The following is an 18752-nucleotide window of genomic DNA, read 5'->3' on the forward strand; positions in this document are numbered from 1 at the left end:
TATATATATATATATATATATATATATATATATATATATAACGCGGCCGAGGCGAGCGATGCGCTTCTGCCAGCGCATGCATAGCCTATACAAATTCATTCGCCGTGCCGCCTGCGCCCCGCTCCCTCAATCGCCTAGTATTACTCACTGAAACGCAGGTCTGACACTGTGAATAGCGCCCTACCCAACGATTTTTCGCATGTTTTTCACGATAGTGTAGATTTGTGATAATGTTTGTTTAGTTTTCTATTGATTTATTTAGTAATTAGTTAATAATATACATGAAAATACCTATCAGCTATTTCATACAAAAATGAAAATGTCAAATTGTATAAAAAAAAATATTTTTTGCGATTATATGTATGAATGTAACGTAAGGAAACAGTAAGAATAAGACTTTCCATCATTAAGCTCTACAGCTGAAAGTGGCCTTTAGTCTTTTCAAGACTGTGGGCTCTGTCTTCCGCACAAGGGATAAAGACGTGACTATAGGATGGACTGGAAGCTAGTACTTCCATGGCTTATATGTCATGCCTAGTGTCAATGTCGATGCGTGTATTTAGTCCTGTCACTCACACAGCTAATCAATTACATAGAACGTTATCAATGGATACAGTACAATACAAGCACATTATCTAGCCAGTTTAGAATGAAACCATGACCATGTGCGTGTAATATGGTCTTCGCTTTTTCGTACGGATTCATAAGGAGGTACCCCTAGATAATTTTAACGTAGAGAAAAACCATCAAATTATGTTTAGCCTATACTACATACCTTAGATGGAATATTGGTATATCTCTATTTATAGATTCTATTAATAGGTAAAATAATTCAACCACCTAAAGTGCCAATAACATTTGCATGTGGATCAAAGTAGTTGCCAAGAAAACACTGCTATTCTACTTCGGTTTAAATAAAAGTTGCTTTAGACGTTTACATTCAGAAATGTCTCTGGAACAAGCGAAACAAGTAGCCGCTTACCGGGCGGTGGACACCTATGTAACAAATGGTTGCGTTTTTGGTGTTGGGAGTGGATCGACAGTGGTTTACGCAGTACAGCGCTTAGCCGAACGTGTTGAAACTGAAAATTTAAAGGTGACCTGTGTACCTACGTCATTTCAAGCAAAACAACTTATTTTAAAACATAACTTCACTTTGGGTGAACTGGACACAAATCCGATTATTGATATTACGATTGATGGTGCAGATGAAGTAGACTCAAAAATGACATTGATAAAAGGTGGCGGTGGATGTTTATTGCAAGAAAAAATTGTTGCTTCATGCTCAAAAAAACTCATTGTCATAGCTGACTACACCAAAGATTCCCTAAAGCTGGGTGATAGATATAAAAAGGGTATTCCTATTGAAGTGATTCCCATGGCTTACATTCCAATCAAGGCCAAAATTGTATCAATGTTTGGTGGGGAAGCAAAATTGAGAAATGCTGTAGCAAAAGCAGGACCTGTTGTAACTGACAATGGAAACTTTATTCTAGACTGGTTGTTCACAAATCAAGATTTGGATTGGCAGAAAGTAAATTCTGCTATTAAAATGATACCGGGAGTGGTGGAAATTGGGCTGTTTGTAAACATGTGTGAAAAAGCGTATTTCGGGCAGCCTGAAGGAAATGTTATAGAAAGATCTGCATAAAATAAAACAGGGAATCTTATATATTGTTACTGCTAAGAATAAGGATATTTTTTTATGCTTTTTATAATAAAGTATATTTCTTTATGATTTTTTTTTATTTTGTCATTGACTTTCTATGCATAAAATTAAATTGAATATTTAATTGAAAAAATAAATTAAACAGCTGCAATGTGCCATAAATTTATTAGCTTACATATATTTTAGATTAGATCTAAACATTTTGCATAACAAAATATAGAACTATATAGTTAACACTCCATTTGTTTTTATAAAATTGTTTCATTATAAAATTGATATGAAATCAGTATAACCTATATGCCTTGATTATATTATCAATCAAGTATTTTGTAAGATAGTTTGTGGAAATGATGAATGAAACTGAAAATAATTGCAATCTTGAAAAGTCAATAAGTTTATTTTACTACCTTGAAATAGATTGCTTTGTCTATATTATGTTAAAGGGCATTCCAATTACAGTAATAGTAGTCATTAATTATATATCTATAATTTATCTGGACCTGCTTTCTTTGATCAATATATTGGTATATATTGACAAAAGCATATTTGGAACTATTTGTTATTCCACTTCCTCATCTGATAACTTCGATTTGAAAATGAACTAGGTATATTACTCACCAACTTCATAAATTAAGATCATATGACAAATGGAAAATGCATAGATTATGTTTTTCTTTTGAGGTTTTATCATGACTACTATTTGCTATTTGTACCCAGTATGCTGGGGTCTTCGAATGGGGGATTTTCTATAGAATATTTGGTCCAGCATACTTTTTTATTATATGTATATGTCAATGTTATGCTCAAGTATGCATGTAAACAGGGTATGCTTAACAATAAGCTAAAGTTAACATAAAATGGTAGGTGCAAATTATGGAATGTAGTTCTTTGGTAATATTTGTGTCATTAGTGAATATATATATACAAGAAAAAAAATATTGAACACAATAACACTATGCTACAGAAGGCCTTATATCTTAGACACCTAGTAAATGACAATATTTTTAAATAGGCGGGATAAAACAAATACCTTGTTGTACTGTATGTTTGGATTGAATACATAGAAATAGGAATAAAATTTATCTTATATTATTCCCATGTCAATGAGTCAACAACACCAATCAGTATCACGATTCTTTTAAGTACACAGATAGAGTGGTACATTCAACATATTCACATTCAAAGAAAATAAATTATCTCAGATTCTGTAAAAAAAATTGCAATAAGCACTAATATTTTACATAACTCACAATTCAAAAACTGAACAGACCACTTCTGGTTGACGGTTAAAATAAATTTATTTTAATACAGACTTGTTTTTTTCATGATTCGCAAGAACTCTTCTTGGTTAATTTCCCCATCTCCATCTCTGTCAGCTTCATCAATCATTTCATGAAGTTCTTCATCTGTTAAATTTTCACCAAGTTCTTTAGCCACTCGTTTGAGATTTTTAAATGAAATTTTACCTGTAAATTTAATAATTTTTTTATACAAATGTGGATGTATTCCACATTTGTATAAAACCACCATCACTCTTATATGACTTACAAGTCTTCTTATCATATAAGAGTGATGGTGGTGTCTTGTTATATTTTGGTCTTTAAATCGCAAAGAGCTAGCAACATGTCCCTATTTGAATCTCAATTCTATCATTAAGCCAAACAGCTGAATGTGTCTATCTGCCTTTTTGAGACTTTTGGCTCTGTCTACCCCACAAGGGATATAGACGTCATTCTATTTTTGTAAGATTTATCTTTTCAAAATATAACAACAAATTTTTCAACACTTACCTGTTTCATCATCATCAAAAAGTTTAAATGCTTTCATTATTTCTTCCTTTGTATCTTTTTCAGCCATTTTCACAGTCATCAAATCGAGGAAATCTTGGAATGATACTTTTCCATCACCTTTATCTATTTCAGCAATCATCTTTTTTATCTCCTCTTTCTTAGGTTCAAAACCAAGCGCTCTTATGGCCACCTTGAGCTCCTTAGTATCAATTTTACCTGTGTTTTCAGTATCAAACAAATCAAAGGCTTCTTTTATATCTCGTCTCTGTTCCTCCGATAATTCGAACTTGGGGCCAGATTTTTTTCGTACTCCGCCAGTGGGAGCATTATTGGAACTTATGGCTTTCTTTTGTGTAGCAACAGTGGTGGCCTGTTAAAAAGAAACAATAAAATTTATTAAGACTAATTCCAAATACAAAACTGAGGTACAAACTATTATTTTGATGTAGGTATTCTCTTACCATGACCTATACTTTTTTTTTACTTATAGCAAATTATATCAAAAAATGGGGCAAGAAAAATAACTGCAACTTTGTTAGTAATTCTTTTCTTTCTTAATTCTAATCACAGCTTTATCGATCAATCGGAAATTCAACAAACAAAATTCATTGGACTGGATTTGAAACAAATCCTTGTCTGTGTTAACTTGCCAATTGCCATGCCTCACTGTCAGTCATCTCTCACTGTCATTGATTTCAGAAAGCATAGACTAAACAAAGGACTAAACTCATGTTAAGGCGGCTGTTATAAACCATTCGATTTGCTCTTTTAATTTTTTTATTTAGATACCTACACATAAACTACTATGCTCATCCTCTTCATTTTGAGCATGCCCCACAGTTTGATAAATATTTCTTTATATTTATGCCTGTGTCATTCTCTATATTTTTAAAAGCTTATACATATTTACCAAATAAAAGTCTTCGGTTTTATTGAATTCATCCATATACCGGCAGAGTCGTATGACTTTGGCCCTTATACCCAAACTTGGAAAAAGTTTGATCTTCCCGCCACATCATTCTCAGAGACTAGGGCTTAAAAGTAAACGTCATAATCAATAGATGGCGTTGTTGTAACGCAGTGGGTTAAACAGTGTTTAGCACTGTCGGACTTTGTTCTGATTAGTTACTGTAGCCCGATTAAAATTTGACGAGTTTAATTTTCGTTAAAATATTACAGTGCAAACTTTCTCAACAAAAAATTATTTTATGGTGAGATTATGTTTAAATTTTTGTTTTAAATCTATCTAGATCTATCTAGAGTTTTCATTGTTTGTAACTTATTTGGAAAATATGTATATATATGTATATTCTTGCTAGTCATGCTGTGGTATGTGTTCCTTACTTAGTTCTACGAAAATTGACCTAGCAAAATAAAGAAAAGTTGATTTATTTAATGAAAATTAGTTTTTGTTGCCTTTTGAAACATTTCTGAATGTTTACTTTGTCCGAACGATAAATAAACTTACGATTACTGGACAAAAAAAGGAGCGGGCTAATGTCACCCGGTTCTAAGTAAAACTTTGGCCCAAAGTTAGACAGAGCCTTATATGCTGCTAATTTAAAATATATGTATATTATTCCGACGCCTTAAGAGGTAGAATATGTGTTCACAGAAACTGTACCTAAATACTAAGACCAACATTGTAACCATATTCGAGGAATAAATGATTATGAATTAAAAAAAATATATGTATGAAAACTTATACGTAACTTATATATTTTATATATACAGCTTCCTTGTATTCCTAGTGATGTGCCAAAACTATTTATATAAACATATAGGTAGTTGAAACCGTCGTAAATATGATACAAAAATAAAAATGTTGTCGAATATTGGGTCAAAGTCATACGACTCTACGGTATGGTGTTTCTAAATTCTTCGAGAAATACTCCTAATCAAGTTCTTGTTTTATTGAAAAACAATAATAATAATCATCATTTTCTAATTGAAAGGTAAATAGGTAACACAAGAACTTTTTTAGTACTTTGTTCACTGACTTAATACATAACCTAAAAAATTAATAACAAAAAAACCACTTTCTGTACTGTAGGTATGTTGTTAACTAAGTAAGTTTACATCAAAGTGATCTTCGAAAAATACATTTGAGTTAAAGTCGATAAAGATTCTAGATCCCTTTGAGCAAGTTTTAGCCATGTGTTACGTATATGTGTTTTACTAGACACTCGAATCTAAAGAAGAAAGTTTATTTTACTTCCTAAACTGTGCAGTTCTCGATGCACCTGCTAGGTACTTTTGCTTACTTTAATCACCCGTCAATTTTTTTTTATAATTATCAATAAATAAGATAAATGATAGGTATTAAATATTGAAGCTTACAGCAGTAAGTTTTTTATCTTATGTATTTTACATTTTAAGAAGTAAAAGGGTTGACGTGCAGGGCAGATGCCTGCCAGTTTTGGCCTTAGTGTCATATGAATCATCACAACAAATTTCTAGCCTTACAGGAAGACCGTTACCTACTCGGAGGGTTCACTAGCTTTCCAACTAATAGTAATAATTTCTTTGGTTTATTGGAACAAATATTAACTCTTTAAGACCTGTAGGAAGTATAGTTATTAAGTAATTAATTCCTACAGAAGATAGAAGGAGAAAAGAGGAGAAAATAATCAGTTTAAAATCACTATATTATTTATTATTCAACATATAAATTCAGAATCTTCGACAATAAAAATTATTTATTGTTGAAGATTATCGAAAAATTCTCCTGGGAGAGGAAGTGGTTCACCGTACATTAGCTCGGCCGATGAAGTGCGGAGATCCTCTTTGAACGCGCTTCTGATGCCAAGAAGCACAAGTGGTAAAGTCTCCGTCCAATTAAAACTCGCGTGGCAGGTTATAGCTGCCTTCAGCTAACGATGGAAACGCTTAACCAAGCCGTTGCATTGTGGGTGATAGGCCGTAGTCTTTCGATGATCGAAACCACAGTTGCTGGAATGGCTCTGAAGTAAACTGTCTTCCGCGGTCGGTACAGATCTCGACGGGACAACCATAATGGGATACCCAACAAGCGAGGAACGCTTTAGCCACTGTCTCGGCGGTGACGTCGGTAATCATCACAGCTTCAGGCCATCGCGTGAAACGATCGACAAGCGTGAGACAGTACCGATATTCACCATCGGGAGGTAATGGGCCAACAAGATCCAAATGAACATGCTTGAACCGGGCTGAAGGTAAATCAAGCGTACCAATTGGTGACGCGACATGTCTGTTTACCTTCGCGTGTTGGCACGCTAAACATCTCTCGGCAGTTTTTACGCATCAGTGGCCAGACAAAGCGTTGAGCAACGAGCTTGGCTGTAGCGTTAGCACCGTGGTGGCTAAGTGCATGTAGGCTATTAAAAACTTGATAACGAAGCTGCTTCGGGACGAAAGGTCTGGTGTCGGCGTACTGACGTCGCAGTACAGTTCAGAACGACTTTCAGGTAAGGTCATATTCTTCAGACGCAGCGAGTTGTTGTCTTGAAGATATTCGGATAGCTCAGGATCCGAAGCTTGGAGCTTAGCCATGACTTCAAGATCAACAGGTGCCTGCAGTTCACTTATTCTGGAAAGTGTGTCAGCGACGACGATATCCTTGCCAGAAATATGACGCACATCGGTAGTGAACTGAGAGATAAAATCGAGGTGTCTAAACTGACGCGGCGAACAGTCACTTTTCCTCTCATGGAAAGCGTAACAGAGGGGCTTATGGTCAGTATAGACTGTAAAATTTGTGGCTTCCAACATGTGACGAAAATACTTAATACTCTCATATATAGCAAGAAGCTCACGATCGCACTTGTAATTTGAACTTTTTGATAGACACCGGAAGTGACATATGTGTGTATCCAATTTCCGCGAATCGAGAACTTAGATGTAAGACTGATTACCAGCTCAGTGCTGCCAATGGTTCGGCTATTGATACATATGGCTATATACAGCTTAATTTAAATTAAGGTTTACGTCGAAATTTTCCGTGGCGATTTGTTGTCGCTGATGTCACTAGAGCTATAATTGGTGTAGATTTCTTAGCTTTTTATAAAATTATTGTTGATATCAGCAAACAAAAATTGCTTACAAGACCTATTTTAAAAAAGTCAACTAGCCTATTGCAAAGTGTGTAGAGCTCTATATAGACACAATTTATGCCGTCTGACCCAGATCTATTTCCAGATCCCAGTAGTCCCATAGCGAGACAATTTTATGCCTGTGGTCCCATGACACAAGTGACATTAACAAAATCTTTTCAGTCACACAACCATAGGATATTTCTCGATAGAAATATTGAGATAATCTTAGTGATGTTAGAGATTACTGAGACGGAATTTTGTTGTGCCATTTATGATTGTAAGATTTGTCAAGCATGCACGGCATCAGAAAATTAAAAACAAATTATTTTTAAGAAAACTATATTTTCTTACTTTCGCTTACAGCTAAAACCAAACTAAAGCTTAATATTAAAAACAAGATTTTTACAGTAGAAATACTACTTATTTGACATATTGTAACTTATTTCATTCACTCTCAGTAAATAATGGTAAATAACAATAATTAAAAAAAACATTCATCTGGTTTATTCATAATCTTTTTCATAATCGCTGTGATTTTATCTATAACATGTGAATTTTATCTATAACGCCACCTTTTATTCTGTATCCTAAGTAAAAAAATGTTTTATATCATGGATTCATGAGATAGAAAAGGGCCAAATTTTAACTAAAAACTAGAGGGCGGCGAAATAGTTCTATGATACTATAAAACCTAATTTTAAACAGCTTACATCAAAGTTAATCTTCATTAAATAAAGAAAAACAAGTGGACGTAAGACAGCTCTTATACTGGAAACATATTGCTTTACGCGTAGATTATAAAAAGTTAGGCATGGATTTCATTATAGACGATGGTTTTGCCTTGCAATCTGTCACTTTTATACAAAATGTGCCTTCTAGTTTATTACAAATCTCATTGTGATTGTATAAAATGATGAACTGTCGCTTGCAGAGAAACTTGACTCCTGTCGTGTTGGTGGAGGAGACACGTTTCTCTTCATGCGACTGTACTGTGAGCATCATGTAAATCTGACACTCTTTCACCGTCTTATTTGGATCGGACTTGTACTACTAACACCACAAACCTCAGACCAGCTAATAACTCGACAATGTTCCTGTCAAATCAACCGTCAAGCTATCTGAGGGGTGAGGAATCAGTCTTTATGCGATCGCTTATGTCAGGGTGCCGCCGGGAGAGAGCCGAACGACTTCATGAGATGGTAGCAGTGCGGCAGGCGGCTGCGGTGGCCGATGCGCTGCAGAGTGGCCGCCGCCTGCGCCAGCATGCCCGCGCGCTCGCCCGGCGCCGCCAGCACGGGGCGCGGCAGGTGCTTGCACGCCATGTACAGAGCTACCGCGCGCTCGCCTTCGCCGCCACCGCCTTCAACTACGCGCTCTGGAATATAGACAGAGCCAACAGTCTTGAAAATACTGAAAGACCACGTAGAAAATTCTTCTCTCAACTTCCTTCAAAAGGTTTTAAGGATCCAGCTGTGCGCCTGGAATACACTTCCGTGGATAAAGAATACCAGTATCCTATGTGTTATTCCAGTTTACCAATACTATACTCGTGTTCAGTTTAAATTTCATCAAAATCTGTCCAGTAGATATTGCGTAAGAGTAACAAACACAACAAACAAACACCCGCACAACCTTACAAACATTCGCATTTATAATTTGAAGTGATAAAATTTACTTCACGCTATATTTATATTGGTAGCAAGCAAAGAAAATTATTACCTTTCCCACAGATAATAGAAGAACGATTGAAGCGCGGACGCAGACTGCCGTCCAATAGTTGTTGAGTGCGTCGCGGCGCCGCGCCCGCCATCATGCGGCACACCGCAGAGTGAAGGAACACGCGCGATGTCACCCACTGAAATAAAAAATAATAATTGTCAATTTCCAGTACGCTCTTTTGTTTTCGTAATTTTTATCATGTGTAATGGTATCCGCAGGAATGTAGTAGGCACAAAATAAAATGCTATACAAGTCATAATTACAAACAAATCAAATGAAAAAATAGTAAGTATATTCCCGATCGATAATTATTGACTTCCTTCTATTAATGAACGAAAATACTGTATCAATGCTTGGAACAATAATTTGAACCCGAAGTTCAGGTTAAATATCAAACAGATGCCACCTTTCTTTTTTTATAATATATTTGAGTACGTTTGACCCGAATCTGCCTGGTGGTAAGCAAAATGACGCCTAAGGTGGTGCACGCAAGCTCAAATAGTGCCTATACACTCTTTCCTTGGAATGCAGTGATACTCTGATAATATTTCACATTTGAGACGTATGTTTGTTTAACAAGTGTTGGAAAAATTTACATACCGGCAAGTTTTGCGAAAGGCGTCGTAGTGAATGCAAGTCAGTCTGGAATGCGCGAAGTTGTTCGGGCGGCGCTGGGCCGCTTTTAGAGGCGGCTTCCCATACGCCCGCGCGGACTTCTAGCACCCAATCGCAGCATAGAACCTGCATCAGCTGCACAAATAACTTGTATTGTACTAAAATGTCATTACTTTAAAGTAAACAACATAATTATATAAATAAGTTTTTTAAAGAAATAAAAAGTTTTAAGTGGTTCCTTAAGTTATGTAATGCACATGTACAAATTTCAAATAAACATCTCTTAGAAGTCATTAGACATAAAAGTCTAATGACTTCTAAGAGATGTTTGTAGAGAATCTAAAGTATCGTATTTAAATTGGAAAGACCTATTTTTGTTTCAGTGCATTCTTCGTTTTTAACACCTAAATCACAAGATGATTAAAATTTTTAAACAAAAATAAACAATTGAAGCCAATTTCCCCGAAATTGTCAACAGATGGCGTTATGTATGCAAAAAGGATAAATAGTGCAAAGTACTTATTTTATTTTCTAAATGTAATGAGGTTTAAACGTTAAAAATTAATTTATTCGATAAAAAACTATTTTGAAAGCCATATTTATAAATTGATCAATAATCCAGGACGCAAATCTTATTTTTAGGGATAAAATTCTAAATCGCGCAAGACATTTTTTTTAATCTGCTAACTATATATACGGCAAAAGGAATGTTGTATAAGGGAGTCCGTTTCCATGCAGCAAGAGTGGTTTTCCGAGCAGAGCCCTTCTAAATCTGCCGGGCTGTGATCGCCAAGCAGCTGGGAGAAATTCCCACTGAAATGTGCGAGCAGTCAGTTTGAGCGGTTGCTTGCGATCGAGCTGTCCAAATAAGCTGGGGAGTAAATTGATTGGTAGTGGGAACAGTGTTTCCAATTAACAATCAATACGGGCTGTATAGAAGATTTGACTCCTTTTTATATGATGAATTAAAATTTGATTTTGATGAAATGAAGTTCTGAACTTTCCTAATACTAAATCTGGCATTTTCAATAGTGCTCGTCATTTTAGAAAATTTACAAAATTAACAACTATCTATCCAAAAAAATCAAGGATGAAATTTATGTTTCAGCTGTACATTTTTGGATTCATGCCTCAGCTACCTTAGAATACATGAATTTCACTATGAAATAAAATTAATAAAAAAAAAACCATTAGTTTAGAAATCTTCCATGCGACGTCAGTTACTAAAGCGAGATTTGCCTTGTAGTGATATTGCACGAACTTTAAAAACAGGTGCAATGCAACTACAATGCACTCACGCAATAGTCAAGTCTTCATGCTTCTTCAATGCTACCAGGCATGCTAAATAAAACAAAAACAATAAAAATTTTAAGCTAAATAAAAAAAAACAACAATATATAAAGCAAAATGGCAAACAACAAAGAGGAAATAAGAGACATAACAGGTATTACCGTACCTTTTTCTATAAACTGCTGCATAAAGACAGCAATTTTTTGGAACAAATAAAGTTATTTCTCCTACAGTGGGTCACAAAGAAAGCCTTAAAAACACATCAAAAACGATACATGAAAATACATACCATCATAAGCTGAGTTGGTTTCCGACAACAGTAATACGCCAGGGAGTCTGCTAACTTGGTTCCAGCCATATCACACACCTGGATATATTTTTATTTACATGAGAATCTGACAACACATAGATTGTTCAAAGACTTATCAGATGAAGACGTAATTTGTAAATACAAAGTACATATGTTTATTGTTGATATTCACTAGTATGTAAAGTCATTAGTCATACTACCACATAAGAAATTGATCAACACTTGCAAATAGTAACATTGATTTTAGTGAATATACATATATCCCAACCTAAAATATGCAATGTTCATGAATCGACGTTCGAGTTTGATTGATTTGATAACCAATGCTATTACGGTGAGAGAAAACATCATGAAGAAAACTGCACATTCAGGCAAATAGATGTGGCACCGTGATCTAATATGGGTTAAGTTCCTCTGCAAAGTTTGCCGAGTTCAGGTGGGAGAAGCTTCGTGTAAAACCTGAATTACCCAATTCAGGATCCTGGTGCACCTCGGCGGACCCGGGCTCCTCGCCAGAGAGGTAACAGTGCAACCGAGACTTCGCTTAATAACGACTAATGATATTGAATTCTGGAGTGTAAGCAACTTGAAGTCATAAAGAATTAAAAATAGGTACGAACCTTGAGTATGGTCTCCGACGTCCTCTCAATAGCGTTATCATCTCGACACTGTGCGAGGCTCAACAGGCCGCGTCTGCTTTTGTATGCCATGTGCAGAGCCCTACAAATAATGGTACAATAGCTATATTTTGTTTATACCGCAAAGACAATAGTTATTAATATGATAACTATAAACTGCGCTCTGTGTTTAACAAACATCGCGACTAGCATTTCTAATCGACAGCTGTGAGGAGAACGAGACATATAGACAAATGTATTTTGGAACAGATGAATTTTGCCAGTGGTGTGTGATAGCCAATGCTGGAAAGACAGTGGTACGTAATCAAAGTGTTAAATTAAACTATTAAAATTTATCACTAACACTTTAATTTCTTTTTTAATCAAATTTTGTTTGATTGTTAAAAAAATAATTGGTTTACTGTATATTTTTATCTGAGAATTTGTCTCTCAACATCTAAGTGACGTAATCACATTGCATTGTTTGCAAAACCGAAACCACTTTACGAATTTTGCTGAAATTTGGCCTTACCCTGGAAGTGGATCTTCGCAATTAACCAACGCTTCAGGCAGCACATTAAGTCTATCCCCGATTTCGGCGGCTTTTTTGGTGTCTGCCAACAGCCAAGTTGCAGCCACGCCTACGATATTCGCCCACCACTCCATTACAGGATCCCAACAACCTGAAACACAGTTTTTATACTTATATAATTACAATAAGTTTTTTCCGCCAACTTTTTGTAAAATTTAATATTATTTTTGGTGTTCATTATCTTTGCTTTGTTTGAGCAAGTTACCACTAACTACAAATTAAATATCTGCAATACTTTCTTCAGGAAATGGTCAGATAAATTGTCTTGACTTCTCATTGCATATATTACATACATACAAACATATAGTCACGTCTATATCCCTTGCGGGGTCGACAGAGCCAACAGTCTCGAAAAGACTGAAACGCCACGTTCAGCTGTTTGGCTTCTTTCATGATGGCTATGTTCATGATGGAATTGAGATTTAAATAGTGCCAGGTCGCTAGCCCATCGCCTACAAGAGGGGTCCCAAGTTCATAAGCCTATTTCTTAGTCGATTATTATGATATCCATGGAAAAGATATGGAGTGGCTCTATTCTAAAGTGCCGGAAACCGGCAGTTACATTATTAATACATGTTTTTTTATTAATAAAAGAAATTACCGGTATGATGCGGTGCGTCAGTGGAAACGTCATCAGTTATAAGTTTGACGAGTTCCAACACGTCACGGGTGTTGCTACGCTCGTCCGCGCACAGCAACATTTGAAGGCTCTTTTGAAGGAGTTCTAAATGATAAGCCTAAAAATTAAGGAGACAGACAAATGGTTAGATCGAGACATTGATAGCTATAAATCACGGCTAATTTTACATTTTCTTAATTTTTTTATACTGTATAGTTTTATATTTTCTGAAGTAAAAAATGTTGTTCAGTCTGATTAGCATCTTTTGGTGAGGTATAAAAATCGAAGACCTGGAGCAACTGATACAGCAGCATGATGGTCCAGCTAAACTATAAAAAAATATAGAAATGTCACCTTAACAAAACTCGTTCAGCCACGCGAACAAAGTCGTAGGCATCAGCTAATTTACACAGATAGTAAGTACCTGGTTGACCGAGCCGTACTCGATGAATATCAGAAAAACATAGTAAAAATTGATTTTGATCACCCGGGTAATTTGCCATTAGATGATTTCAGGACACAAAGTTCTGGAATTTGATCATACAGGTGACCAAAGTGGAATAAACCGATAACGCGGAACACACCCTCATAGCATAGGCCAGCGGGTCGACGGGGTCGGGCAGGCGGCAGAACGTTGCGGCGGACGCGTGCGCGCGCTCGTAGCTCCAGCGCCGGCCGCGCGCGAAGGCCGCGCCGCGCGCGCCGCTCGCCCAGCGCAGGCGCACGGGCGGTTGTTGCCACCACTCCGTGCAAGTGATGCGCACGCGGCGGAGGTAGTACCTTCAAATGCCGTACAATTTTTATATTTATTTATTTTGTGTCATGCCAGTGTAGGATTATGTAAGGAATCTACATAACATTTATGGAACATAATGAATTACATTAACTTCTACTAAGGTTATAGAGAGCGTCCGCGGTTCCGCCCGTGTAACCCTTTAAATTTCGTTATCTTCCGTTCCCGAAGGAATTTCCAAAAATACTTTCTTAGCTAACGTCCTTCAGACGCAATATACTTTTCTGCCGAATTTCATACTTATCGGCCTAGTAGTTTTCGAAATATCGTGATGAGCGAGTACAGGAGTGAACGCTTTTCGCATTAATATTTCATATTTATATATTTAGATGGAAGATAGATAGGGCCTCTGCTGAAGAAGTCTCACCGTGTTTCTTAAATAAAGACAAATTCACTTAAAGGTGCATATTTAATTAAAAACAAATAACAACTTTCTATTTAAAAGTATATAGAGTCTATAATTTTAAATAGGTTGTTATTTATTAGACAGAAAATCAATGCAAATCAATAGACATTATTTAAATGTAATTTTTTTTCTCATTCTAGACCGGCGATAAAAACCTGCAGCCAAATGAACAAGAGAACAATACTAACCCACAAAGCCAATTTCCTATCTTAGGAATATGATCCTTAAACACCAACGCCGCCGTGACGTACGTATCTGCCAACAGATGCCTGTTTCCTGCGACCTCCGCTAAGTTCACAGCTTGCAATGCGAGGAGTATGCGCTCGCTTCGCCCCCGGTCTGAGGACAAGATGGCCAGTTGCGCTAGACGATGCGAGACGCCCGCCACTTCAGCTGCCCAGTGTTGAGTTGCTCTTCTTGCCGGACTGATTAGGTAAAAATGTCGTCGTGTATTATCTATCGCTATGTAGTGAAAATAATGATGATTTTCTCATATTTTAAGAATATATACGTACTTTTTGTGTTCAGTTACATGGTGTGGATTCGACATTGACAAAAATTTGTTTTCAATCAACAAATGATGGCACATTTATTTTTTGAATCCATATCCAGGACTTGATTGAAAAGAGCCTTTCATACAGGAAATATAGCCTTCTTCTTAAAGGGGCTAGCAGCCTGTCGATAGCAACATTAGGCCATACAGCAGACCATAGCCTTTTCAGCCTTTTCGAGACAGATGGATCAATCTCCACCGCAAATAATGTAATATAGATATGATTTATGTATGTATGGCCTTTATGGAATGTGTTAAATAAGTAGACCAAATTGTTGACTGTAAAAACTGCCATGCGTGCCCAAGAAAAAGTAACGGGCGTCTGCAAGAGCTTCAGATTTCTTAAAGTTAATTTGATAACTTGAAGGGATTTAATTCAAACTTTCTTTAAAAGTTTCATTCATTTTTAAACAAGATAAAATACCTGTCACTCCACAAATCGCCAGCCCTACGTGCAAGGAAGCCGCCGAACGGTAACCGTTGTAGTATTTGACGTAATATAGCTGATATCAAAGCCGTGTACTTCGCACGCCCTTGACTTCTCGCTTGTACGCTTTTTCCACATACTGCTAACGCTCGATGGAACTCCAACTGGGCATTCGTCGTATCATCCTGGAAAGTCAAATGTTATCTTTTGTAATTTGTATTAATGCATTAACTGTCTCCCTCTCTCATCTTTATGTGATCACAGTAGCAGGCCATTCCACTTCGTGATCTGGAGTTTACTTTCCTACATTTATCATTCCACTTTGTCTTTGTACTACAATAATTCAACATTCATTTTTATTTATTTATTTATAAAAATAAAAATAAGTTATACCTTAAAAAAATAAGTAGTGTCTAAAAGACACAATAAAAATGAATCATTATAAATTTAAAAAAAAACTGTATTTATTTACCTTTTTCAAGAATTCTTGAGCTTGTCGTTTGTGTTTGTAAAATATTCCTGCCTCTTTGGATTGTGATTTGGGTACTGAATCACCATAAACAAGCAACTTGACGAGACATCCGCCGAGGATAATAAAGTTCACCAAGTAAATGAAAAATGTGTTGAAGAACCATGCTGCCAAAGATCCAGTACTATAGCCTTAAACATAACAAGATTTTTCAGATGAGATGTAGTTAGTAATGATACACATTCTTCTTTGTGGTAATGTTTTAAGTTGATATTATTTCTTGTGCATCAATTTACAGTTAACAAAAAAATGTTAAGGACAGAAGTCGTAGAATAATCATACCATTATCATTATCTGCTAAAATCCTTCTATGGTCTACTCGTGCAGAGAAGTCCTTCGATGTTGACTCGGATGTAAAACTTCCAAAGAAGGCACTAAAAGGGTTGAAGGCTATGAGGCCGACCATAAAAGCGCATAATGCCAAGCGTGAATGGTCTCCCATTCCCATTACCACTTTTGAATATTTCTCTTCTACCTAAAAATTTTAAAATTAATTTAGATTAATGTGATTTTATACTTTGAATTTTATGAACACATGATAATTTTTATCTGTCTTAATGCATGTCAAGGGATTACTGAAATTAAAAGCAACAGAGTAGGACCTACTTATATAGCACCACGGATTTTACCATTCAACTCAATGCCTAATCACTGCTAAATATGTTTAAAAATTCTGCTTGTCCATTGATGCATTAGATGATTTTTGTTGTCCAAAAGTATGTATAAGTAAGTACAGTCCACTAAACACTTATCTGAATAACAAACCTTGTATTCTGGAGAAGATGGTGAATCACTATCCAAACCATGAGGTGATGGATAAGGTGAGGAGATGTCGCTGTGTGGAGGTGTGTAAGCTCCCTCAAATGTGGGTTCTTTCACACCAGACTTTTGGCATGTCAGTTTGAGAGCCATATTCTCTTGCTTCAATCTAGCATTCTGGTTCTGTAGATACTTGATGTAATCTATTGTTTTCCTTAATATTGCTGATTTGTTTAACTGTAAAATGTATGTATTTATCTTGTTTAATGTTTTTTTTAAATATATATGGTACAAATAACATAGATCGAGTTAGGCTCGAAGAAGTTTGAGACTTGTGTCAAAGTTTTCAAATCTTACAAAATTAGATAATTGAATTTAAAACAGCCAACCTATGATATGTTTATACAAAGGAACCTCCAAATATTTAACTTATGTTTTTAGTTTATCTGTAAAAACAAAATCTCACCTTAGCATCCTCCCCAACAAGCATGTTTTTCAGTTCTATAATCCTGTCATTAATACTTGTGCGATACCTTCTCTCGATTGCATTATGGGCACTCCTCTTTACCTCTTTTACCTTCGGTGGTCCAATGTTGGGTGCCTGACTGAGTGCTATTTTGTCTCCCTCAAGAACTACTGGTATACCAGTTGTGAGCAAGGCTGGTCCATTATTACTGGTAAAAAATGTGTGTATTGGTCTACTTTCTGACTTTGCATTTGTAATTATGTTTTGTGCTGTTCCTGAAAGACCATTAATTCTATACATTAGGCATATCACTCTAAAAAAGAAATTTTTAATTTCAGAAATTAATGGTATAAATGTTTTGCTAAAGCAATTTACGGATCCATAATAAGTAAGTTTATTGGGTATTTGTTAGTTGGTAACTGTTACTGTCTTACATTAAAGATAAATTATAAAGAAATTGTTTGATATACATAATTTCTTATTGGAAACTGTTTTCAAATTCATTTAAAATCTGTACCTTGTACTGGGGCACTTGTATACATCAATGTTTGTGTCTCAGGATTAATTATTTTCGACTGCAATATTACTGGAGAAAAGTTTGCATCACTCTTTAAAATCAATGGAGTAACTCCTTTCGTATTATTTTGAAGTAGCAAAGGCTGGGTAGGCTGTGGAGTTTGTTTAGTTTGCTTCAATTGTTGAACTCCATCTAACTGCACAAGGGAACCTCTACCATCAGAAAGCTGGTGAAGGGTACCAGGAGCTAAATTAACATACACAGGACTCTGTACAACCTGCTGGACGATCATAGGTGTCTGAGTAGGCATCCTTCTCTGTCCATGTTTATTTAGATCAGGTGATGGTGTACTTTCAGTTTTAGGCCTCAAAGTATATCCTTCCTCTCGGCCATAAACTCCCTGAACAGGGCTCGATTTTGCACTAGGCGAGTTTTGCGGAGATTGCTTAACAGTATGCGAGAATTGAGAAAAAAGAGGATTTCCAGTGCTGCTTGAATATGGAGATGCCTGAGAGTTTGTAGGACTTTCAGATTTAATCGAAGTGTCTACGCTTAGTAATCCTGAATCGCTGTCGACTGCAGTTAACTCTTCTTCGAGTTTTCTCATGAAATCCCCATCACAACTATTGAGAAAGTCTGCAAATTAAATTATTAAGTGAGTAACCAAGTGTGTAAAGTGATGAAATAATTGCGTATTAACGAAAAGCATCTTACCTTCAATTTCAGCAATATCGCGTATATTAAACCCTTCTGAATTTGAAAATAATTCGTCTTGCTCCATAGTTGTATATAATCATTTAAAAATAAATAAAAATAAAGAACAGCACAAACTACGATCTTGTTTATGTTTTTTGGCAGTTCAGAAACTTTGACATCTGCTGATCTTTATCCACCAATGAAATTACAAAGAAATATGGTACGATATTACGTCACCTTAAGGTGCGTTCAATGGCAAGAAGTATTTTCCTGTAAAATTTTAATTTACTAAGCATCTTGAATTCGATTCTT

At 35.9% G+C, this 18752-nt stretch overlaps 3 protein-coding genes across 3 annotated transcripts; 1 reads left to right on the plus strand and 2 right to left on the minus strand.

The window, feature by feature from the left end:
• Window positions 1-577: 577 nt before the first annotated feature.
• Window positions 578-1738, plus strand: LOC106131219 (ribose-5-phosphate isomerase). Its single transcript, XM_013330232.2, has one exon. It carries the CDS (start codon window positions 863-865, stop codon window positions 1649-1651), a length of 789 nt encoding a protein of 262 aa, XP_013185686.2. The 5' UTR covers window positions 578-862; the 3' UTR covers window positions 1652-1738.
• Window positions 1739-1815: 77 nt separating this feature from the next.
• On the minus strand, window positions 1816-4126 carry LOC106131220 (uncharacterized). Its single transcript, XM_013330233.2, has 3 exons — window positions 3921-4126; window positions 3460-3829; window positions 1816-3135 (listed from the first exon to the last, which is right to left on the minus strand). Exons 1-3 carry the CDS (start codon window positions 3921-3923, stop codon window positions 2972-2974), a joined length of 537 nt encoding a protein of 178 aa, XP_013185687.1. The 5' UTR covers window positions 3924-4126; the 3' UTR covers window positions 1816-2971.
• A 3728-nt stretch (window positions 4127-7854) lies between these two features.
• LOC106131222 (sterol regulatory element-binding protein 2) lies at window positions 7855-18645 on the minus strand. The gene is made up of 16 exons (XM_013330236.2): window positions 18459-18645; window positions 17745-18380; window positions 17228-17502; window positions 16768-16998; window positions 16285-16477; window positions 15946-16133; window positions 15471-15658; window positions 14682-14918; window positions 13879-14074; window positions 13277-13412; window positions 12616-12766; window positions 12087-12186; window positions 11446-11523; window positions 9852-10001; window positions 9252-9387; window positions 7855-8907 (listed from the first exon to the last, which is right to left on the minus strand). The coding sequence occupies exons 1-16, from the start codon at window positions 18523-18525 to the stop codon at window positions 8690-8692; spliced, it is 3180 nt and encodes a 1059-aa protein (XP_013185690.2). The 5' UTR covers window positions 18526-18645; the 3' UTR covers window positions 7855-8689.
• Between the last annotated feature and the right edge of the window lie 107 nt (window positions 18646-18752).

This window comes from Amyelois transitella, chromosome 6 (assembly GCF_032362555.1).
Source record: "Amyelois transitella isolate CPQ chromosome 6, ilAmyTran1.1, whole genome shotgun sequence".
Classification (NCBI taxonomy): Eukaryota; Metazoa; Arthropoda; class Insecta; order Lepidoptera; family Pyralidae; genus Amyelois; species Amyelois transitella.

Excerpts from the sequence above, each read along its gene's own strand:
- LOC106131219 (XM_013330232.2), top strand. The coding sequence starts at position 863 with ATGTGGATCAAAGTAGTTGCCAAGAAAACACTGCTATTCTACTTCGGT.
- LOC106131220 (XM_013330233.2), bottom strand. Across the intron at positions 3,136-3,459 it reads TTTTGATGATGATGAAACAG|GTAAAATTTCATTTAAAAAT; the intron begins GTAAGTGTTGAA and ends TTAAATTTACAG.
- LOC106131222 (XM_013330236.2), bottom strand. The coding sequence starts at position 18,525 with ATGGAGCAAGACGAATTATTTTCAAATTCAGAAGGGTTTAATATACGC. Across the intron at positions 16,134-16,284 it reads TTTAGCAGATAATGATAATG|GCTATAGTACTGGATCTTTG; the intron begins GTATGATTATTC and ends GTTATGTTTAAG. Across the intron at positions 12,767-13,276 it reads TGACGCACCGCATCATACCG|GTTGTTGGGATCCTGTAATG; the intron begins GTAATTTCTTTT and ends ACTGTGTTTCAG.